The sequence below is a fragment of the Neospora caninum genome, chromosome IV (assembly GCF_000208865.1).
Source record: "Neospora caninum Liverpool complete genome, chromosome IV".
Classification (NCBI taxonomy): Eukaryota; Apicomplexa; class Conoidasida; order Eucoccidiorida; family Sarcocystidae; genus Neospora; species Neospora caninum.
Window position 1 is genome coordinate 1,998,385 of NC_018389.1, and position 16,349 is coordinate 2,014,733.

The 16,349-nt window shown below is 53.9% G+C and overlaps 2 protein-coding genes across 2 annotated transcripts; both read left to right on the forward strand.

The window, feature by feature from the left end:
* Positions 1-3,067: 3,067 nt before the first annotated feature.
* On the forward strand, positions 3,068-5,594 carry NCLIV_011970 (putative septum formation protein maf; the record flags this gene model as incomplete). Its single annotated transcript, XM_003880714.1, has 4 exons — positions 3,068-3,556; positions 4,132-4,306; positions 4,904-5,167; positions 5,461-5,594. 4 exons carry the CDS (start codon positions 3,068-3,070, stop codon positions 5,592-5,594), a joined length of 1,062 nt encoding a protein of 353 aa, XP_003880763.1.
* Positions 5,595-10,086: 4,492 nt separating this feature from the next.
* On the forward strand, positions 10,087-15,770 carry NCLIV_011980 (calmodulin-like domain protein kinase isoenzyme gamma, related; the record flags this gene model as incomplete). The annotated part of the gene is made up of 8 exons (XM_003880715.1): positions 10,087-10,232; positions 11,147-11,638; positions 12,416-12,510; positions 12,915-12,971; positions 13,604-13,802; positions 14,198-14,481; positions 15,126-15,244; positions 15,642-15,770. The coding sequence occupies 8 exons, from the start codon at positions 10,087-10,089 to the stop codon at positions 15,768-15,770; spliced, it is 1,521 nt and encodes a 506-aa protein (XP_003880764.1).
* Between the last annotated feature and the right edge of the window lie 579 nt (positions 15,771-16,349).

Consider the following 16,349-nt stretch of genomic DNA (forward strand, 5'->3'; position numbering starts at 1 on the left):
TCGCCGCTGTGTATCTACACTATACAGATCTGTCCATTTCTAGCTATCCTGCTGTACCTATATTCTGTACGTATGCATGTTTCGATGTACGGTCGTGTATATATAGGCATGCATCCATGCGTTAATATATACAGGTAAGAATGCAGGCACGTTTGGAGGGATTTGGGCATGCAACCGTCTGAGGTTCACCGTGTAGAGGGACGCGATGGAAACAGATCGCCTCGCTTCGGGCTTTTCGCGGTCTCCTCTTGCTTCTGAAAGAGAAGTCTGGCTTTAGGAAATCATCAGGACGCCGCTGGGGTTGTCAGCGACGTGTGCGGTCAAGAAAAGGGGGATGGGCTGGGAAAGCGACACAGATGGTGCGGTGTCGCCCTCTTTGAACGGGGGGGGGGGGGGGGTTTGACGGCTGGGGCGATGTGCAGACCAGTCTTGGTTTTCTTCTCAAATCTTTGAATGAAAGTCAGCGTCAGAGACGCCTAGAATGGCCACACACCAAACCACGGAGCAAGCACAGTGTGCGAGCACAACAGCAAACACCGTAAAAAGGCGCTCCAGAGGGGGAAACCGTCACACATGCTCTTTGAAGGCGAAAGAAAAGAGTCCACGCAGGACGGCTCTGAGAGTATAGAGATGAGAGCTGCCTCGCTTCGTTCTTCGTATGTCGCTAACGAAAGCACACAAAAACCACCGTCGTTTATGACTGCACATCGTTGCTTTTTGAACGCAACCGGGGAAGCGACAGCGCGCACAAACCCTGCCAGTATCGCAACCCATCCCCCGTTCACGCAGATTGGAGGAGGGGCTCGACAGATGACACAAACTGGGCAAGATGCTTAGGTGATTCCGTGCGGTTTCAGGCCATCGTGGCCGTCGCGCTGGGTTTAACATTGATCTGTGACATACGACACAGATCTTTTTGGAGGCTTTAAGCAGAGATTCCCGGTGTCAAGAGAGAGAAGCACAACACACGCAACGAAGCGGGACGGACATCGAGGCGAAAAAAGGAGTGGGAGGCCTAGCGAGACAAGCGAACGATCACCGAACTTACCAAATCTTCTGTTGAGCAACTGTTGCACGCACGGAAGCCTCTAGCCAACGGTGTCCCTCTGATGTCGGAGCCTCCTTATCCAGGTGCTGACAAGGAATCCTAAGCGTGGGATTACCGCTTTTTATGCAGAGAAGAAGCCGAGTCATGCAGGCATGGAAGACGGATGCTGTGTCGTTTACACACACCAAGTCTTCACGTGTCGGCGTGTCCTCGAAGAGCCCTTGTCAGGGGCTGTCCGAAACTTTGTGCGCGAGTCTGTGTTTCTGCGTGGGCTCTCCATCCGCGCAAAACTGGTTGTTTCCCCAAGCATCGCTAAAAACGAGTTCCGAAAGGTTTAGAAAAAGTTGTGAACCTGCTGGAAAGTCCGTGCTGTGTTGATCCCCAGCGAGACTGTGCATGCGCGCCACTGCAGAAACAAACGGCTACGGTCTTGCACGAAGTAGGGTGATTCTCTCGATTGTTCACACCGCCTTTTCACTTGTCTTGTGGCTAGGAACACCCGGATCTTGAGGAGAATCATGAGCGGGTCTGATGAAAGTGAGAATGTACACCGTTGTCGGAAAGACCCGCTGTAGAACCTGTTTCGTGGCCTCGACGTCGGCGTGCAAACGTTGCGTCTTCTTTCCCTCCCTTCTTTCACGTTCAGGCGTTTTTCTCATTGACAGACACATCTGTTCGCTTGGAAGGGGAAAATTGGTGTCCACAAGAGTGAGGCAGTCCCGCTGAAAAATGTGAAGGGACGTCTCTTGAGTTGCTTCGCAAAATTTCGCAGCCGCACGGGCGCTCGACTGCAGTCGCGCGCGCCCGGTCTGTTCTGTCTCTCGGTCCTCCCGTCTTTTCAGCCTTGGAGTTCCAAAGGGGGGGGGGGGGGTCGGGTTTCCTCCCTTTCTCTTGCTTCCTGTCGAACTGTCTCACGAGGCTCATTTATCTGCTCACCTGTCTTCCGCGTGCTTCCAAGCGAAGCAGGCGAATGTCACACGACGAATGCCTCCCGCAGGACCTCTCCGTGACTACGACAACTCAGGCTCGGCCTTGCAAACCCCGTCGGTACAAGTAGTTCACGTCCTGCCAGCTTCATCCAGCTCTCGCAAACTGATCGCGATACTCTACATGCGAGATGCGTCTACCCTCGCCCGACTCTCACCTGCTCACGTCTCCGCCCGACAACGGGCTCTCCACGACTTTGCGGGTCAAGAGTACGCTTTCTGTGGAACACCGGAATGAACATTTGTATCTGTGTATGTGTGTCGCCAGTCGCGTTTCGCCTCAGCCGCGTGTGCAGAGCACGCGGGGGACGGGGACTCTGTCGCACGAGGTCCTGTCACTTTCTTCCGCGTAGAGGTCTGAGCTTCGTTTCGGCTTTGATCCTGCTCCCTCTCGTGTGTCAAACATCTTCCTTTTTCCCGCGTTTCCGCCCCTGTCTGCTCTTTTTGCCGTGCTGTCTGGCGCTGAAGTGCCGGGCGCGTCCCTGAGACTTTCTACCTTCCTAACACGAGCTGGAACTTGCCTCGTCTGGTGCTTTTTCTCTCTGCTTCCCAACGCTAGGATGAGCAGGCATGGTCAGAGACTACTGCCGGTTGTATTATAATAGTTTCACATATCTTTACTTACGTTTAACTGGTTCCACGAACCTCCTGCAGGTATAGATGCCGCGCGCCTGACCTCCAGAAAAGGCGGTGTACCTGGATATCCGGGATTTCTTCCTAGATTTGCAGGCCGCAGAGTCTGCGCTGAGTTCTCCAGCGCGCCTCTCGCAACGCCAGCGCCGTACCTCGTAGCATGTCGTGACCCAGTGGCGGTGGCTTCACTTTCTCCAAGAAAACACTTTTTCACAGGTTTCCGCAACGCGTCTCGCGCTTCGTGCGCACCGGGTCTCGCTCCTAGAGCAGCAAGCGGAGTGCTGTCGAGGCTGCGCTGTCTGCTTTTTCTTCCGTTTCGCAAGACGAAGATTCAGTGAAAGGCAAGACGGCGCCTCTAACTACCGCGTTGACAGTCTTTCCGCCCTCTGGGTCCGTCACCATGGTTGTGGAGAACTCGTGCGAGATGCGAAGCCCCGCGCGCCTCGCAGGAGCCCACTCGCTGCTTCGCCTCCTCCCTGTCTTTGGCTCTTTCAGCAAAAAGCACAAGGGTGATTCGCCTCAGAGAGCCTGCCAAGACTCCGCGTCAAACCGTACACAGACGCTTGCGCCGTCGCCTTCTACTTCCTCCAGTGTCGCTCCCGCGGAGTCTGAGTCACGGACTCCCTCTGTGGTTCTCGCCAGTGCGAGTGTTCGGCGATTGGACTTGTGCCGCAGCGTGCTGGATTTGGACGTCGAGTGCATGCCTTCCGACTTTGAAGCAATTCGTAGCTTCGCAAATCCCCCAACAATTTGCGACACGAACAAGGTGGGGGGCGCTGCAGAGCCTGAGAGCGACGGTGGGCAGACGGGTGTCGTGTCTCTTGACGAAGAAGCGCGTTTCCTTGTGAAACTCGTGGCGGAAAGCGAAGCGGAACGGGCTCAAACAAAGGTAGGGTGGGGGTGACAGAGCAGGGTGCACGCAAACCACGCGGTGGGAGAGAGGGCGGCGTAGCTGAAGAGCGAAAGGGGGACGGAGGAAACCAGGGGGGAGCGAGAGGGAAGAGAGAGAAAACGCACGAAAAAACGCTAGAAGCAGCGAATGGAAGAAGCGGAGCAGGAGAGAGGCGGCAGAAGCTGGAAAGAGTGAAACAGGTAAACACGGAAAACAGGCAGGAGGGAACAGTCGCCACTTTTTCGATGCTCTTGTTCACCATCTCTCACCTTAACCTAAAGATCACTCGAATATCCGACGCGACAAGACATTGCTCGTCATCGAGATGGCCTTCAGCCGTAGACAAAAAGACTCTCTTTCGTCTTTCCCTTCCACGTGAGTCTTCGCCCTGTGTCCCTCACGCCGGCGGTGGAGAAGCGAAGCGAGAGCCGGGTTCCCTGTTCATTTACAGTTTCCTCCTCTTCTTGCTCAACTGGTCCTCTCTTCTCGAGACGTAGGGTCTCTAGGGTTTAGGTTCTGTTATCCCGCGGGTCCACAGTTTTCGGTCCTGCCGTGCCAGGTGTGCTTTGCAGGCACCCAGCAAGTTCCCATCGTCTGTGGGGTGGGGAGCGGAGGTCTACGCTCTTAAAACGGCGAATGGAAAGGCTCGAAGCGTAGCTAGAGGAATCTGGAACACTGACGAGGCTTCTCTCAATCCTGCGAATCGAGGGCCGCCTCGAGACGAGGGTGCGGACTCAGTCCATACGTGTAAGGGCAGTTCCACATATGGATATATATATGTATATGTATGGGGTGGTAGATATGGCTTCCCGTCTGGAGCAGATTTTGCGACGTTTCGCAGCTGTGTAGGTTGGAACACCATTTCTTCGACAAATTCGATTTCGGCAATTCTCAGTTTGCCTCCAGTTTCACTCAAATCCCTCGAACTTGCTGATAGGAAATAGGAACTGACAATCTATGGCAAACGAGAAATAGCACACACTCCGTACATCACATACTGCTTGAACATAAGAAGGTCCGTACATATACATATCGAGAAAAAGAGATAGATTGATTGTGCCGGTACGCGTTTTGTGTCCGGGATTCGAGGGGGGGGGGCCGTGTTTGCGCCAGCGGCTTGGTTGTGTTTGCAAAACTGGACGCGGCCATTCGGATTGTGTACACGACTAAGAGCCCTTGCACCACGAAAATATTCCTGTTGATTCGCGTCTTCCGCGTGTCGCTTTTCTGCGTACCAAGCGTGCGGTTTCACTCAGAAGAGACGGCGCCGAGAAGACGTCGTGGCATCGAGAGCAGAGGACAACTCTCCCTCCCCGTCTTTTTCGCCGCTTCCCGCCCGCTCAGTCGTCATCGGAGCTGACACCGTTGTCGACCTGGACGGGCAGATTTTGGAGAAACCCAAAGACGAGGAAGACGCACTGCAAATGCTCACACGCTTGAGTGGACGAACGCATGCGGTCCACACAGCAGTCTGTCTTTACTCTCGACAAGGTGGAGCGGAACGTCCTGTGGCTGCTTTCGTTGAAACGACGAAAGTGACAATGGTGGCTTTCGGCCACGAAGACATCAAGGCGTACGTACGTACCGGGGAGCCGATGGACAAAGCAGGTGAGTTCTTCCTGTCCCGCCTAGCGTATGTGCTCACTTCTCTCTTTTTAGCGTCGCTCTGCATCTGTGTGCGGGTTACGTGCGACTCAACAGGCGCAAGGATGCTGTTAATAATGTGTGATTCTGTGTTTTTATATGGGACGGTGTACGGGCACGTGTAGATACCCACAAGCAGTAGGAAAAGGTAGACGGCAGGTACGCGTTTTGACGGCTCGCGGCGGCGAGAGAAAGGCGTTTTTGCACACTTCACACTGACTCGCAGAACGCAGTGGTTTCCTCTGTTACGCTTCTAGGCAGCTACGGCATCCAAGGCATTGCCGGCCAGTTCGTTTCTCGAATCGAGGGATGTTTCTTCAACGTTGTAGGCCTGCCGGTGACGAGGCTTGCGGAGGCTCTCCTTGACCTCTGGCGACGGTCGTTGATATGATGACTTTCCCCGATCGTTCTGACGCAGCACGCGAGAAGTGTACACGGGAAAACCAGCCGACAGACTCGGCAGTCCAAACCGGCCTCTGCTCGTTCTGTTCTTGTGGGGCCCGGCCTCGCGGTTTTTTCGAGACACAAAACCACGCAGATCTGACGAGTTTCCTCTTCCGAAACTGTGCTAGCTAAGCACCGGGGCTGACGTGCTGCTCCCACGCTTTTGAAACACACAAGCATGCGCTGATCTCGAAGCGTTTCTTCTGACAAAGCGGCACTTGGGGGGGATCCAAGCACATGTAGCACTGGCTTTGAACCCGAGTGTCGCCCGTTCCCGTTGTCGCACAGACTGCGGGTCTGTCGATGTGCGTTCCGCTGCGCTTATGAGAGATCATGCATGAAAACCCGCGAAAAAGAAGTGCTCATTCGCTGGATCCTGCCTCCACAGAGACGCGCCTGGACTGAAAGCGAGCGCCTGCCGCGTCGTTAACCGAAAACGAGCAGCCTCTCTGGAACCAACCGGAAAGCTGTCGGGAAAGGAGTAAAAATAATTTCCCGTTTGCATACCGCAACCGGTTCGTTTTAACACGCCGCCCGTCGGGAGTTCTTCTGTAACACTGGAGCGTTGTGTGCAGAAGTTTGCGTATGAATGTGCTGTTTCAATCTAGATAGGTACGCCGTGCCTGATGTAGCAATGCCGAAGTAGTTCCGTAGACTCGTGGGCGTTCCTTTTCTTTGATACGATCTTCAAGGCGTGCGCTTGCGGCCGAGTTCTCCAGCGGTCGTACTTGACAACTCCGGAGTGGAAAGTCGTTATGGTTATGTGTGCATTTTATTCGCAAAAGTCTAGATGTTGGAGTCTCAACCGCTGGGAAGAACGGTGGGTATGGACAGGAAAAGGTTACGAGGGGCCGTGAAACGAAAGATGGTCTCCGACGCCACTGTTAGAGAGCGCGTGAAGACGTTAGCTCTTGGCAAAATCTCCAAGAACCGTCCGTTTTACTGTACCTTTCCCAGCAACAAATATTTCTGGACACCGGCTCTGCACCAGGACCTCGCGTAAAATCTGTTTTCCACAGCCCCCCAAAAAGGTATCTAGCAGGCAGCTCCTCGCTTACAGCCCCCTTATCTTTACACCATTGTTGCCCCTCACGAACCGTTACCCCTTTTAAGTGCGCTTGTTACGAGACGGAAAAGGCTGATACAAAACTCTCCCGAGCCGTACCGATATCTAGTCTCTGCTGGAAAATGCTGTCGAAAGCGCAGAAGAGCTGAATGCTGCTTCCAAACGCCTCGCGTGAACAGCGTCCCAGAGCGGGGCTCCATAGAAGGTTCCTCGTAGGAAAAGAAACGAAAGCCCCCTACTCTCAGCCGGCACGCCCCACACAAAACCCCGCGTTCCTTCACACATCGTGCGTGTCTCCGTGTCCCTGCAGATATATATACGGGCTCATTCGACACATAACCAGCATAGCAATGGGTTTACTAGTGCTGGCGTTTTTAGCAGGACAAATGTGTGCTCAGCCATTTGCTAGCGCCGCTTCTCAAGAGCACTGTTTTCTCCGTTTCCCCTTTCAGCTCGACTTCCCACGTGCTTTCCCGGTGGCTCTGTAAAGCCTGTGGGCTCCTAAAAAAAGAGATGCCTGCCTGGTCCGACTGCGGGTCGGGCTTTTCTCGGGTTTCCGGCCCCCTCTTTTTTGATACGCTAAGAAACTGCGCAGCCTTGCGGACGAAGAAACTTTTTTATGGAGCAGGCGCATCATTCTCCGCAGCGGTCACAGGCCGCGAGCACCTTTTGGACCAAGGCAATCAAACCAGATATGCGACTGCAGCAGAGAAGAGCACAATTAACTTCCGCTAACGTGGAAACGTGGAAGGGAAACTGAAGTCGAGACTTCAGGCTGCGGTCGCACAGCAACTGAATGCCCCGTCGCCTTTCTTCTTCCTCAACCGGACATTAAACACTGACTTTAGAACATAGGAATTCGCCTCTTACGGATAACGGCGGTGCAGGGATACCTTGCCAGCTGCATTCCGCAGGCGTACGTACACCGTATGTGTAGGAGCATCGGCGACGCGTTCCTTTTAGGGCTTTCGATTTACAGAGAAAGCAGCCGTCCGTGCGCAGCTTCACAGAACGGTTTCCTCCTGTCCAGTTGCATTTCACCACGTTCTCAGTGAAGCCACTGTGCACGTACGTAAGCGGTGTGCTGCCCAGAGCCATTGAGGACAACAGAGGAAATTCAGCAGCGTGGGCCCCCTTTTTCCTGCAAACCTCGTCCGCTGTTTGGTATCTCATGAAATGCAGAAGAGGTGCGGCGCGAAGCGCTCATTCTGTTTTCGGATCGGAGAAACAGTCCGCAGGCGCTGTGTAGCGTGACACTGCCGTCGAGCATCTCTTTTTCGTGGTAGGCTTCTCTCGACTTCGAGAACGGCCGACGCCCCTTCCTTTCTTGGGGATCTTGGCTCCTTTACCGAGTTAAACCGTGTTCCGTGGCCTGTGCAATTGTGAAGGTTGTCGAGTTTTCTCTTGGCACTTTTCCATCCCCTCTGCGGAAAACCACCTGCACGAAATCATCCTTGGGCCTCAACAACTTAGCGGTTCTCCCAGCGTTGAGAAAGGTGTACCCAAACAGCCACCTTTTCAATTTCACGCACACTATGTGCCTACGCAGCTAAACAGATGCAGATACACAGTATAGATACGCACAGGGGCGTGTATGTATCGTTTCGGTGCCTTCGCGTTTCTTCTTCGGCAAACAAATACGCAAAATTGCAGGGTTGAGTCCGGGCAAGGCGTTTCGGGAACGAGCGGCAAGTTTACCGCTGCGGCTTTGAAGGCGAGACACATTGGTTTTTCTTTTGCTCTGTCGCTTTCCTGTGCTCCTCCCGCTCTCGCTTAAATCGAGGAACACGATCTGCAAGTTTGGACGAGGCGTGCTGCGCTCTCTGCCTTTTGCCGGCTCTCCGCCTCACTCAGGAGAGAGCCAGAGCTTTTGGTTGCGAGTGTTTTCTGCTGCCACACTGAGCGCTTTTCTTGATACCAAGGGCATTTCCAGCGCTGAAGTTGGACTTCATTTCGCCTCCCGTGCATCCAACGCCGCTCAGCGGCTTGGCTAGATCCGCAGAGTCGCTCTTTGATTCGCGCGACAGCTCAGCTGTCGACGTCGGCCTGCTAACAGCCGCAACCGTTGTTGGATAAAATCGGTCCGCACGGCGGGAGACGACGAGAGTGGTAAGTGTGGCAAAGACGCTGTGTTCTTCCATTTTCGACTGTTCTTGCGCTCCAATTTCCTCAAACCCCTCCTGGCGTCATCTCTAGGATTTTCTCCCTCATCTCAAAACGAAACGAAAACGCACGTCGATATCGAGAGAGCAAGAGTGGGGCAGAGAGCGCTTGCCGCCAACGGTGATGTGTGGCGCTGGCACGGACTCAAGCGGAAACTTCCGGAGTTTTTTCGCTTCTGCCATCGAGGTGTCTTTCGTGAGTTCATCCCGAGAGAAAACCTCATTTACCAGCAAAGCTTCAGGCTCCGGGCAAAAAGCCGCGCGCCGTAGTTCTCTCAAACGCCCGTACTGGAGTCCTCGTGCGAGCCGACGCAACGGCTTTTCCCAGTCGCTTGCTTTTCATATCTTCTCCAGAGACGCCACTTCAAGTTTTCTTTCGAAGAAGCAGACGAAAAAGGCCGTCTTTTCTCGCAACCTCCAGAGAGCTCCGCCCGCAAACTACTACCAGCTGCGAAGCTGCGAGACCGACGGGAGCTCGCAACCCCGCTCGCTCATTCGCTGCACGGGCGTCCTCTGGGGAAAAGAACGCGCAGCAGTGATCTGTTTTCTGCTCCGCGACTCCATCTTTCGATTCTTCAGTGCCTCGGCACAGGTTCCACCCTAGCGGACTGGTGTGTTGGCCAGTACGGCACGTGCTCGGCGTCGAGTGTACATACAGCCGCCCGAGAGGCCAAAGCAGCGGATCTGTTCGTGCGTCCTGTTGGAATGATCGCTTTTCTGGATCTTAAAAGCGTTTTTTCTGCGGGTTCCTATCTTGGAGCCTTGGATGTGGGCTTTTTTGCGGTGCGCCCGAGCTGCTGTCTCGTCGAGACGTCTTCATCCACACATCTCAATTTTTCATGCGTTTACGAATACGTTTGCACGGATTCCGACATTCTCCTTCAAAGAGCGTCTCACCGCTAACGTACAGCTTACATATCTTTGTAGATATTTGTAGACCATATATGCGTACATATAGACTCCTACCTCTGTTCCCTCGGTTTTCCCGCTTGTTCCTTCTCTTCTTTGTCTCTGGCCGTGTAACCAGGTTTTAAAGGTTTAGACGAAGAACTTGCTACGGCTTTTTTTCTTCCTCTCCCGTTCTACCCCTACGCTGTGACCGAAACGGCGTACGTCTGTGTAGACCTACTCACGATATCGTGTGCCTGAAAGCGCCGTCGAGGCCTTGCTCTTCCCTGAAGAAAAGTTGCTTTCATTTATCATTCGCGAAAATGGGACAGCAGGAAAGTTCTCTTGGAGCGGCGTCCTCTGAGCCACGTTTGCGCGGGAATGCAGGGGCCGCCGGTGGAGCGGGAGACAAGCTCCATGCGACGCCGGGTATGTTTGTGCAGCATTCCACTGCAATCTTCTCCGACCGGTAAGTCGTCGGGATCTCAAGACGCCAAGAGGACCTCTCTTGTCTTTCTCTGTCTCTCCCTTCTTTGCGATCTCTTGCGTCTCCGTTTTCTTCCGCCTCCCGGGTTCCCTTTTTTTCCAACGGCGTCCTAGTCCGCAGTAGCCAACATCCGTGTCGCCCCTCGCCCTGGTTTGTGTCTGTTCATGGAGCAGCAGTGGTATTCGTTTTGTGTGGATCCTCAGAAGATCGTTGAAGTGAGCTCCGCGCTTGTTGTTTTTCCGGGAAACGAGGACGTGCTTTTTCTTGTAGGGTTCACCGTTCCCCGTGTGCACACGTGTATTTACGCATACTCATGTATATAGTATATTTATATATATATATATATATAAATGTGTGTATATATAAAGAGGGGCGGCTCGATACACGCATGGGTAGCGATAGGTGTATCGCTGTAGCTGTACTGAGATTCTTGTACACGGATGGCGGCGTGTTTGTGTCGAAAGTCCATACAGGTGTGTAGAAGTGTACGCACCGGCGTCTGTCTTCTTCCATGTAGGAAAGAGAGTACAGGAGCACAGACACCTTCGCAGAGCCGGATGGCGGCTGCTGTGAACTGCCGGTTCACATTTACTGTCCAAAAGTAATTAACTGCTCGCATTTAGTTATATATATATATATATATATATATGAAAACGTGCAAATTCCTTGGTGTCTTGTGCATGCGTTTTTTTCCGGAGATGGGTTGCGTTTATCATCGGATTCTTTGCATGCCTTTACAGTGCGTGCGTGCCTCGCGAGGTCTAGCCCCTCGGGACTGGGACTCTGTGCTTGGATATGCTGCCAGATTTGTGTTCCTTCTGCGAAATCACGCATGTACATGTCCACGCCGAAACACAAGTCTGTTGGTACCTCCTTTTGCGTACCTGTGCGGTTAGGTACAAGGGGCAGAGGGTGCTAGGCAAAGGATCTTTCGGCGAGGTGATTTTGTGCAAAGACAAGATCACGGGCCAGGAATGTGCGGTGAAGGTGATCAGCAAGCGACAGGTGAAGCAGAAGACGGACAAGGAGTCGCTGCTGCGCGAGGTCCAGTTGCTCAAGCAACTGGACCACCCAAACATCATGAAGCTCTACGAATTCTTCGAAGACAAGGGCTACTACTACCTCGTGGGCGAAGTGTACACGGGAGGCGAACTGTTCGACGAGATCATTTCTCGCAAGCGGTTCAGCGAGGTCGATGCGGCGCGGATCATCCGCCAGGTCCTCAGTGGCATCACCTACATGCACAAAAACAAAATCGTTCATCGCGACCTGAAGCCCGAAAACCTCCTTCTCGAAAGCAAAAGCAAAGATGCCAACATCCGCATCATCGACTTTGGCCTCAGCACACACTTCGAGGCCAGCAAGAAAATGAAAGACAAAATCGGCACGTAAGAGATCTCTCCTGGCGGACTCTTCTTCCCTTTCTGTTTCTGTTTCTCCTGTCGTTTCTTCCCCGCCTCAATTCTGTCGTGGGTTCCCTTTCCAAGGCCCCCACCTTCTGGTCTTTGTTCTTGCAGCTCTATACGTGAATGCGTCGACTCTCCCTCTCTCTCTTGCATCCACCTCGTCGTTGCTCCTCGGTCTCTTCGAGAAAGACAGCGCGAAGGCATCGACGGGACGTTTTTCTGCGTTCCCTAGAGCTGTCCGGTCCAACGCCTGCAGGCGCTCGCCGTCCGCAGCGACGGCCTGGACTTTCGTGTGTTTGTCGTGCCATGTGTTTGTGCCGCTTAAAGAGCTTTTCCGCGTGAGCGTGTCTGCTTTCCGCGGCATATTCCTGTGTCTTTGTGCTTCTGCGTCGGGGGCGGGGTGTCTCGCGTCCACGCTCCCCGCCGGCAAAAGGAGAAACGACTCGGAAAAGGCTGTGTGCTGGCCATCGGGTTCGGTAGTCCTTGTCTGTGTGCATGCGTCTGTGGATCGTGGATAGAGTTTCGGGTCTGCTTCGCTGTGCCACGTCGGTCGTTCCGCGCGGGCTCTCGCATTGCGAGTCCGCTTTCGCGCGCATCTCGTGCCCCAGAGGAGGTGTTGGAGTTCACTGAGGATCGACGCTGCAGTGTCTCTCTCTCGTCGAGCCTTCGTTCCGTGGGTCTTCTGCCCTCATGCTTGGGGTAGCTCGTTGCCTTCTCCGTTTTCACGTGTTTTCCTCTCCCCGTGCTGTGACCTCGCAGTGCCTACTACATCGCACCCGAGGTCCTCCACGGCACCTACGACGAAAAATGCGACGTCTGGTCAACCGGCGTTATTCTCTATATCCTTCTTTCCGGTAAACTGATTCTTGGCGATATGTGCATAGGAATGCACACGCAATCACGCATTTGTGTGTGTCCCACCCCTTCTCTTTTGCTATCCAGGTCTTCCACAACTCCTTACATTCAAACAGAAGGCGATTGTGTGTGTGTATATATATATATACATATGGGTTGTAGGTGTTGGGATCCAGAAGTGTGAAGAATGCAGTTCGCGTTGAGAACACAGAAGCCGGAGCCGTCCCGTGTTTCCTGCAAAGCAGTTTTGTTTCTGTGTTCCTGGAGCGTTGATGGAGACCATATTGCCGATGAAGAGCTTGACGCGGCCTTCCGTTCGTTGTCTCCCCCACTTGTGCTTTCTGTGTTTTTGGCCCTCCATCATCGTCTGGTCTCTCTCTCTCTTCCTCTGGCTATATCTCAGGATGCCCGCCGTTCAACGGAGCGAACGAGTACGACATTCTCAAGAAAGTTGAGAAAGGTAGGTTGTGCGTTGCGCCATCGAACGCTTTCCTGTAGGCTCTCTGGAATCCGTCTGTGTCGACCTGCGCTCTCCTTTCGCCCACTCCTACCTTATCTCCCCCTGTCAGTCTCCCCGCACGTGTGCTGCGCGAGTCTTCAGACATTCCGTTCGTTTCGTCGCCCGCTCCCTTTCTCAGTGTCCGCTGTGCGTCTGTTTTCCGGTGTCTTTTTTTCGGCTTCGCCTTAACATAAAAAGTGCTTGTCTTGCGTCAGCAGCCGTGCACCGGCTGAAGATGCACAGATGTCTTACCTTTTTTGCGCGCATCTGTAGCCTGAGCGCGCATGGCTCCTTTATATACCGCGAATCTGCCTTCGTATGGCGATTCATGTGCATGCGTCGAGACTGGCAGCGACGAGAGAAGAAGGCAGTGTGCCTACAGGAGCCATGAGCCGTGAACGTCTGCGTGTTTGTCTTGTCGAAGGGTGTTGTTACAGCGGAGTTGGGGAGAAGCAGGAAAACAAGGTCGACCACGACACAGACGCTCTTTTTCTTTCTCCGTCGGGGGCTCCGCGTTTATTTTGTTTCCTCACTCGCTGCACACTTGCGCACCTTTTTTGCGCCTCTCCCTCGTTTGTGCTGCGGCTGTCCAGGCAAATACACATTTGAACTGCCGCAGTGGAAGAAGGTTTCAGAAAGCGCGAAGGATTTGATTCGCAAAATGCTGACCTACGTTCCCAGCATGCGAATCAGCGCGCGCGACGCTCTGGACCATGAATGGATTCAGACGTACACGAAGGAGCAAATCAGCGTTGACGTACCCTCCCTTGACAACGCCATCCTCAACATCCGGTGAGAATCTGTGCATCGTATTCTCGTTCTTGTGTCTTCTGTCTCTTCGTTCTCCCTTGTCCGTTCTTAAACAGCCAGACCGTTTCCGAGCAGACTCATCTGCGCGTCCAGGCAGGACGCAGCTGTGCCGGCAAATCCCTTGTGCGAGTAACGAGTTTACATCGAAACAGACTCGTCTCTCTGCTGGCTGCTGCGAGGCACTTCGCAACCGGCGGACCTGCCAAGCGAAAAGGCTTTCCGCGTCGACATCAACCACAATATATATATATATATATATATATATGTAATATACGGATTTTGTGGCTGCGCGTGGTTGCGTCTTCAGTGTTGTGTGTTGGATAGCGAGGTGCACAGCGAACCCCCTCTCGGCGCGTGCTCCTCTTTTGTTTTCTCAGGCAGTTCCAAGGCACGCAGAAGCTTGCCCAAGCGGCGCTGCTCTACATGGGCTCGAAGCTGACTAGCCAGGACGAGACGAAGGAGTTGACTGCCATCTTCCACAAGATGGACAAGAACGGCGACGGTCAGCTCGACCGTGCAGAACTCATTGAGGGCTACAAGGAGCTAATGAAGATGAAGGGGCAAGACGCCAGCATGCTCGACGCGAGCGCCGTCGAACACGAAGTTGACCAGGTTTTGGACGCGGTCGACTTTGACAAAAACGGCTACATCGAGTACTCCGGTGAGAGCAGACCAATCCACCGTTTTCTCGAGAGGGGTTCTGTGGATCTACGCCGGTGTGTGTGTGTGTGTGTCTGCACGTGTTTCTGCGTGCATGCGGGTGACGCTGGAGCTTGCGAGGTTATTTCTGCAGGCGTCAGAGCACGTGTGCATTGCCGAGGATCTTTGGGATTTGTGTGTGGGCGTTTTTGGAGCGTGGAAGCGTGTAGATTGCTGGCAGGGTCCGGTCTGTACGCAGAGCGGGGGGTTCGGCAGCGTGAGCTCAGATAGCGTTGATAGCCTCGATGCGTCAGAAGGTTAAGAAGCGGGCGAGGCAGGAAGAGGCGCAGACGGTGTGGACTGCGGCCCTCGCCGCGCCATTCAAAGTCGTGGAAACACATGCAGCAGAATGTTCCGCTCGTGGATTCAGTGTCCACAACTACAACGCTCGAAGCCCAGGAGTACGCGTGTCAGTGTGGATTCGCGAGCGACGGCGCGCAGCCCTGTCTCATGTGCCGAGTCAAGTGCGACGTTCCGAATGAGGCGCGCGCAACGCAGCGACACACTTCCAGGCATGCGCAGAGCGAATTATCGGACTGAGTGGGATCTGTACTCGGTCTAACCTGCGTTTGCTTCTTCGTGTTCGGCGCTTGCGATTTCTTCCAGAGTTCGTCACCGTGGCGATGGACAGAAAGACGCTGCTATCGCGGGAACGTCTGGAGCGCGCCTTCCGCATGTTTGATTCGGACAACTCGGGAAAGATCTCCTCCTCAGAACTGGCCACAGTGAGGACTTCAAGTCACACTATCCTGCGTCGAGGCGTTTGCCGAAGGAAACCTGCGTGTCACGCTGGGTCTTTCAGGATCCTGCTCTGTCTTCTGCAGATTGCCTGTGTGTGTGTGTCTCTTCCGGATTCACCGGGTCTTTCTGCTTCGCCTTTTTTCTCGTGTCAGTTTTTCTCAACCCTGCAGTCGTTGCGACTCTCTCACGGGCGTCAGTCGCCGCTGGCTGTCGGTGTGCTGTCTGTGCCGAGAGAGCGCGCGGCGCGCGCGAGAAAAAAAGACGCAACCTTTCCCTGTTGCCAGAAAAACTCGTCCGCGGGACGCGCGTCGTTTCCTTCCAGGGTCTTCGATGGCATTTCCTTCCCTTGTGTGTGTGTGTGTGTGGGGTTTTGCGTCTCAGATCTTTGGAGTGTCCGATGTGGATAGCGAGACGTGGAAGAACGTGCTGGCTGAGGTCGATAAGAACAACGACGGCGAAGTCGACTTTGACGAGTTTCAGCAAATGCTCCTGAAGCTTTGCGGAAACTAAGACGCATGCGCAATCGTCCTTTTCTCTCTTTGCAACCTGTTCTCTATCGCGCTCCGCGCCGCTCCGTGTCATGGATCTTCTCCCGTCGCCCTCTCCGGCTGAGCCGACCCAGAAGAAGAGCTGCAGAGTAGACACCCAGGCGCGAGGAAGCGAAAGAAGAGAAGAGACAGAACGAGGAAAATCCGGAGGCACTTGGAGGGCCCACCGGGCCGTTCTGTGGGACCCCGGCGTAGTTTTGGAGCCTAGCGAGCGACTTGTGGAATCTGTTGATTTGGTGTCAGAAGCAAGCACGAGTTCTCGCTTCCTCTTTGCTCTTCTCTTCAGAGAGAGACAGAGACTAAACAGGAGAGGGAATCTGCGAGACGGGGATTCACGTTTTTATCTGGTCCTGTGCACATGCATATGCATGTATATTTGTGTATACACGCATGCCCATCTTGCCTTACATATTCGCATGGATTTGAGTGTAAGCCGGTGCGCCCAAACCTGCAAACAGAACGCGTCTGAGCCTGCAGATTTTGCCGCCCCTCACGTGGTCTCGAGAGGAGCTCAGGAGACCGAGTTCTGTTTTCTCGCGGC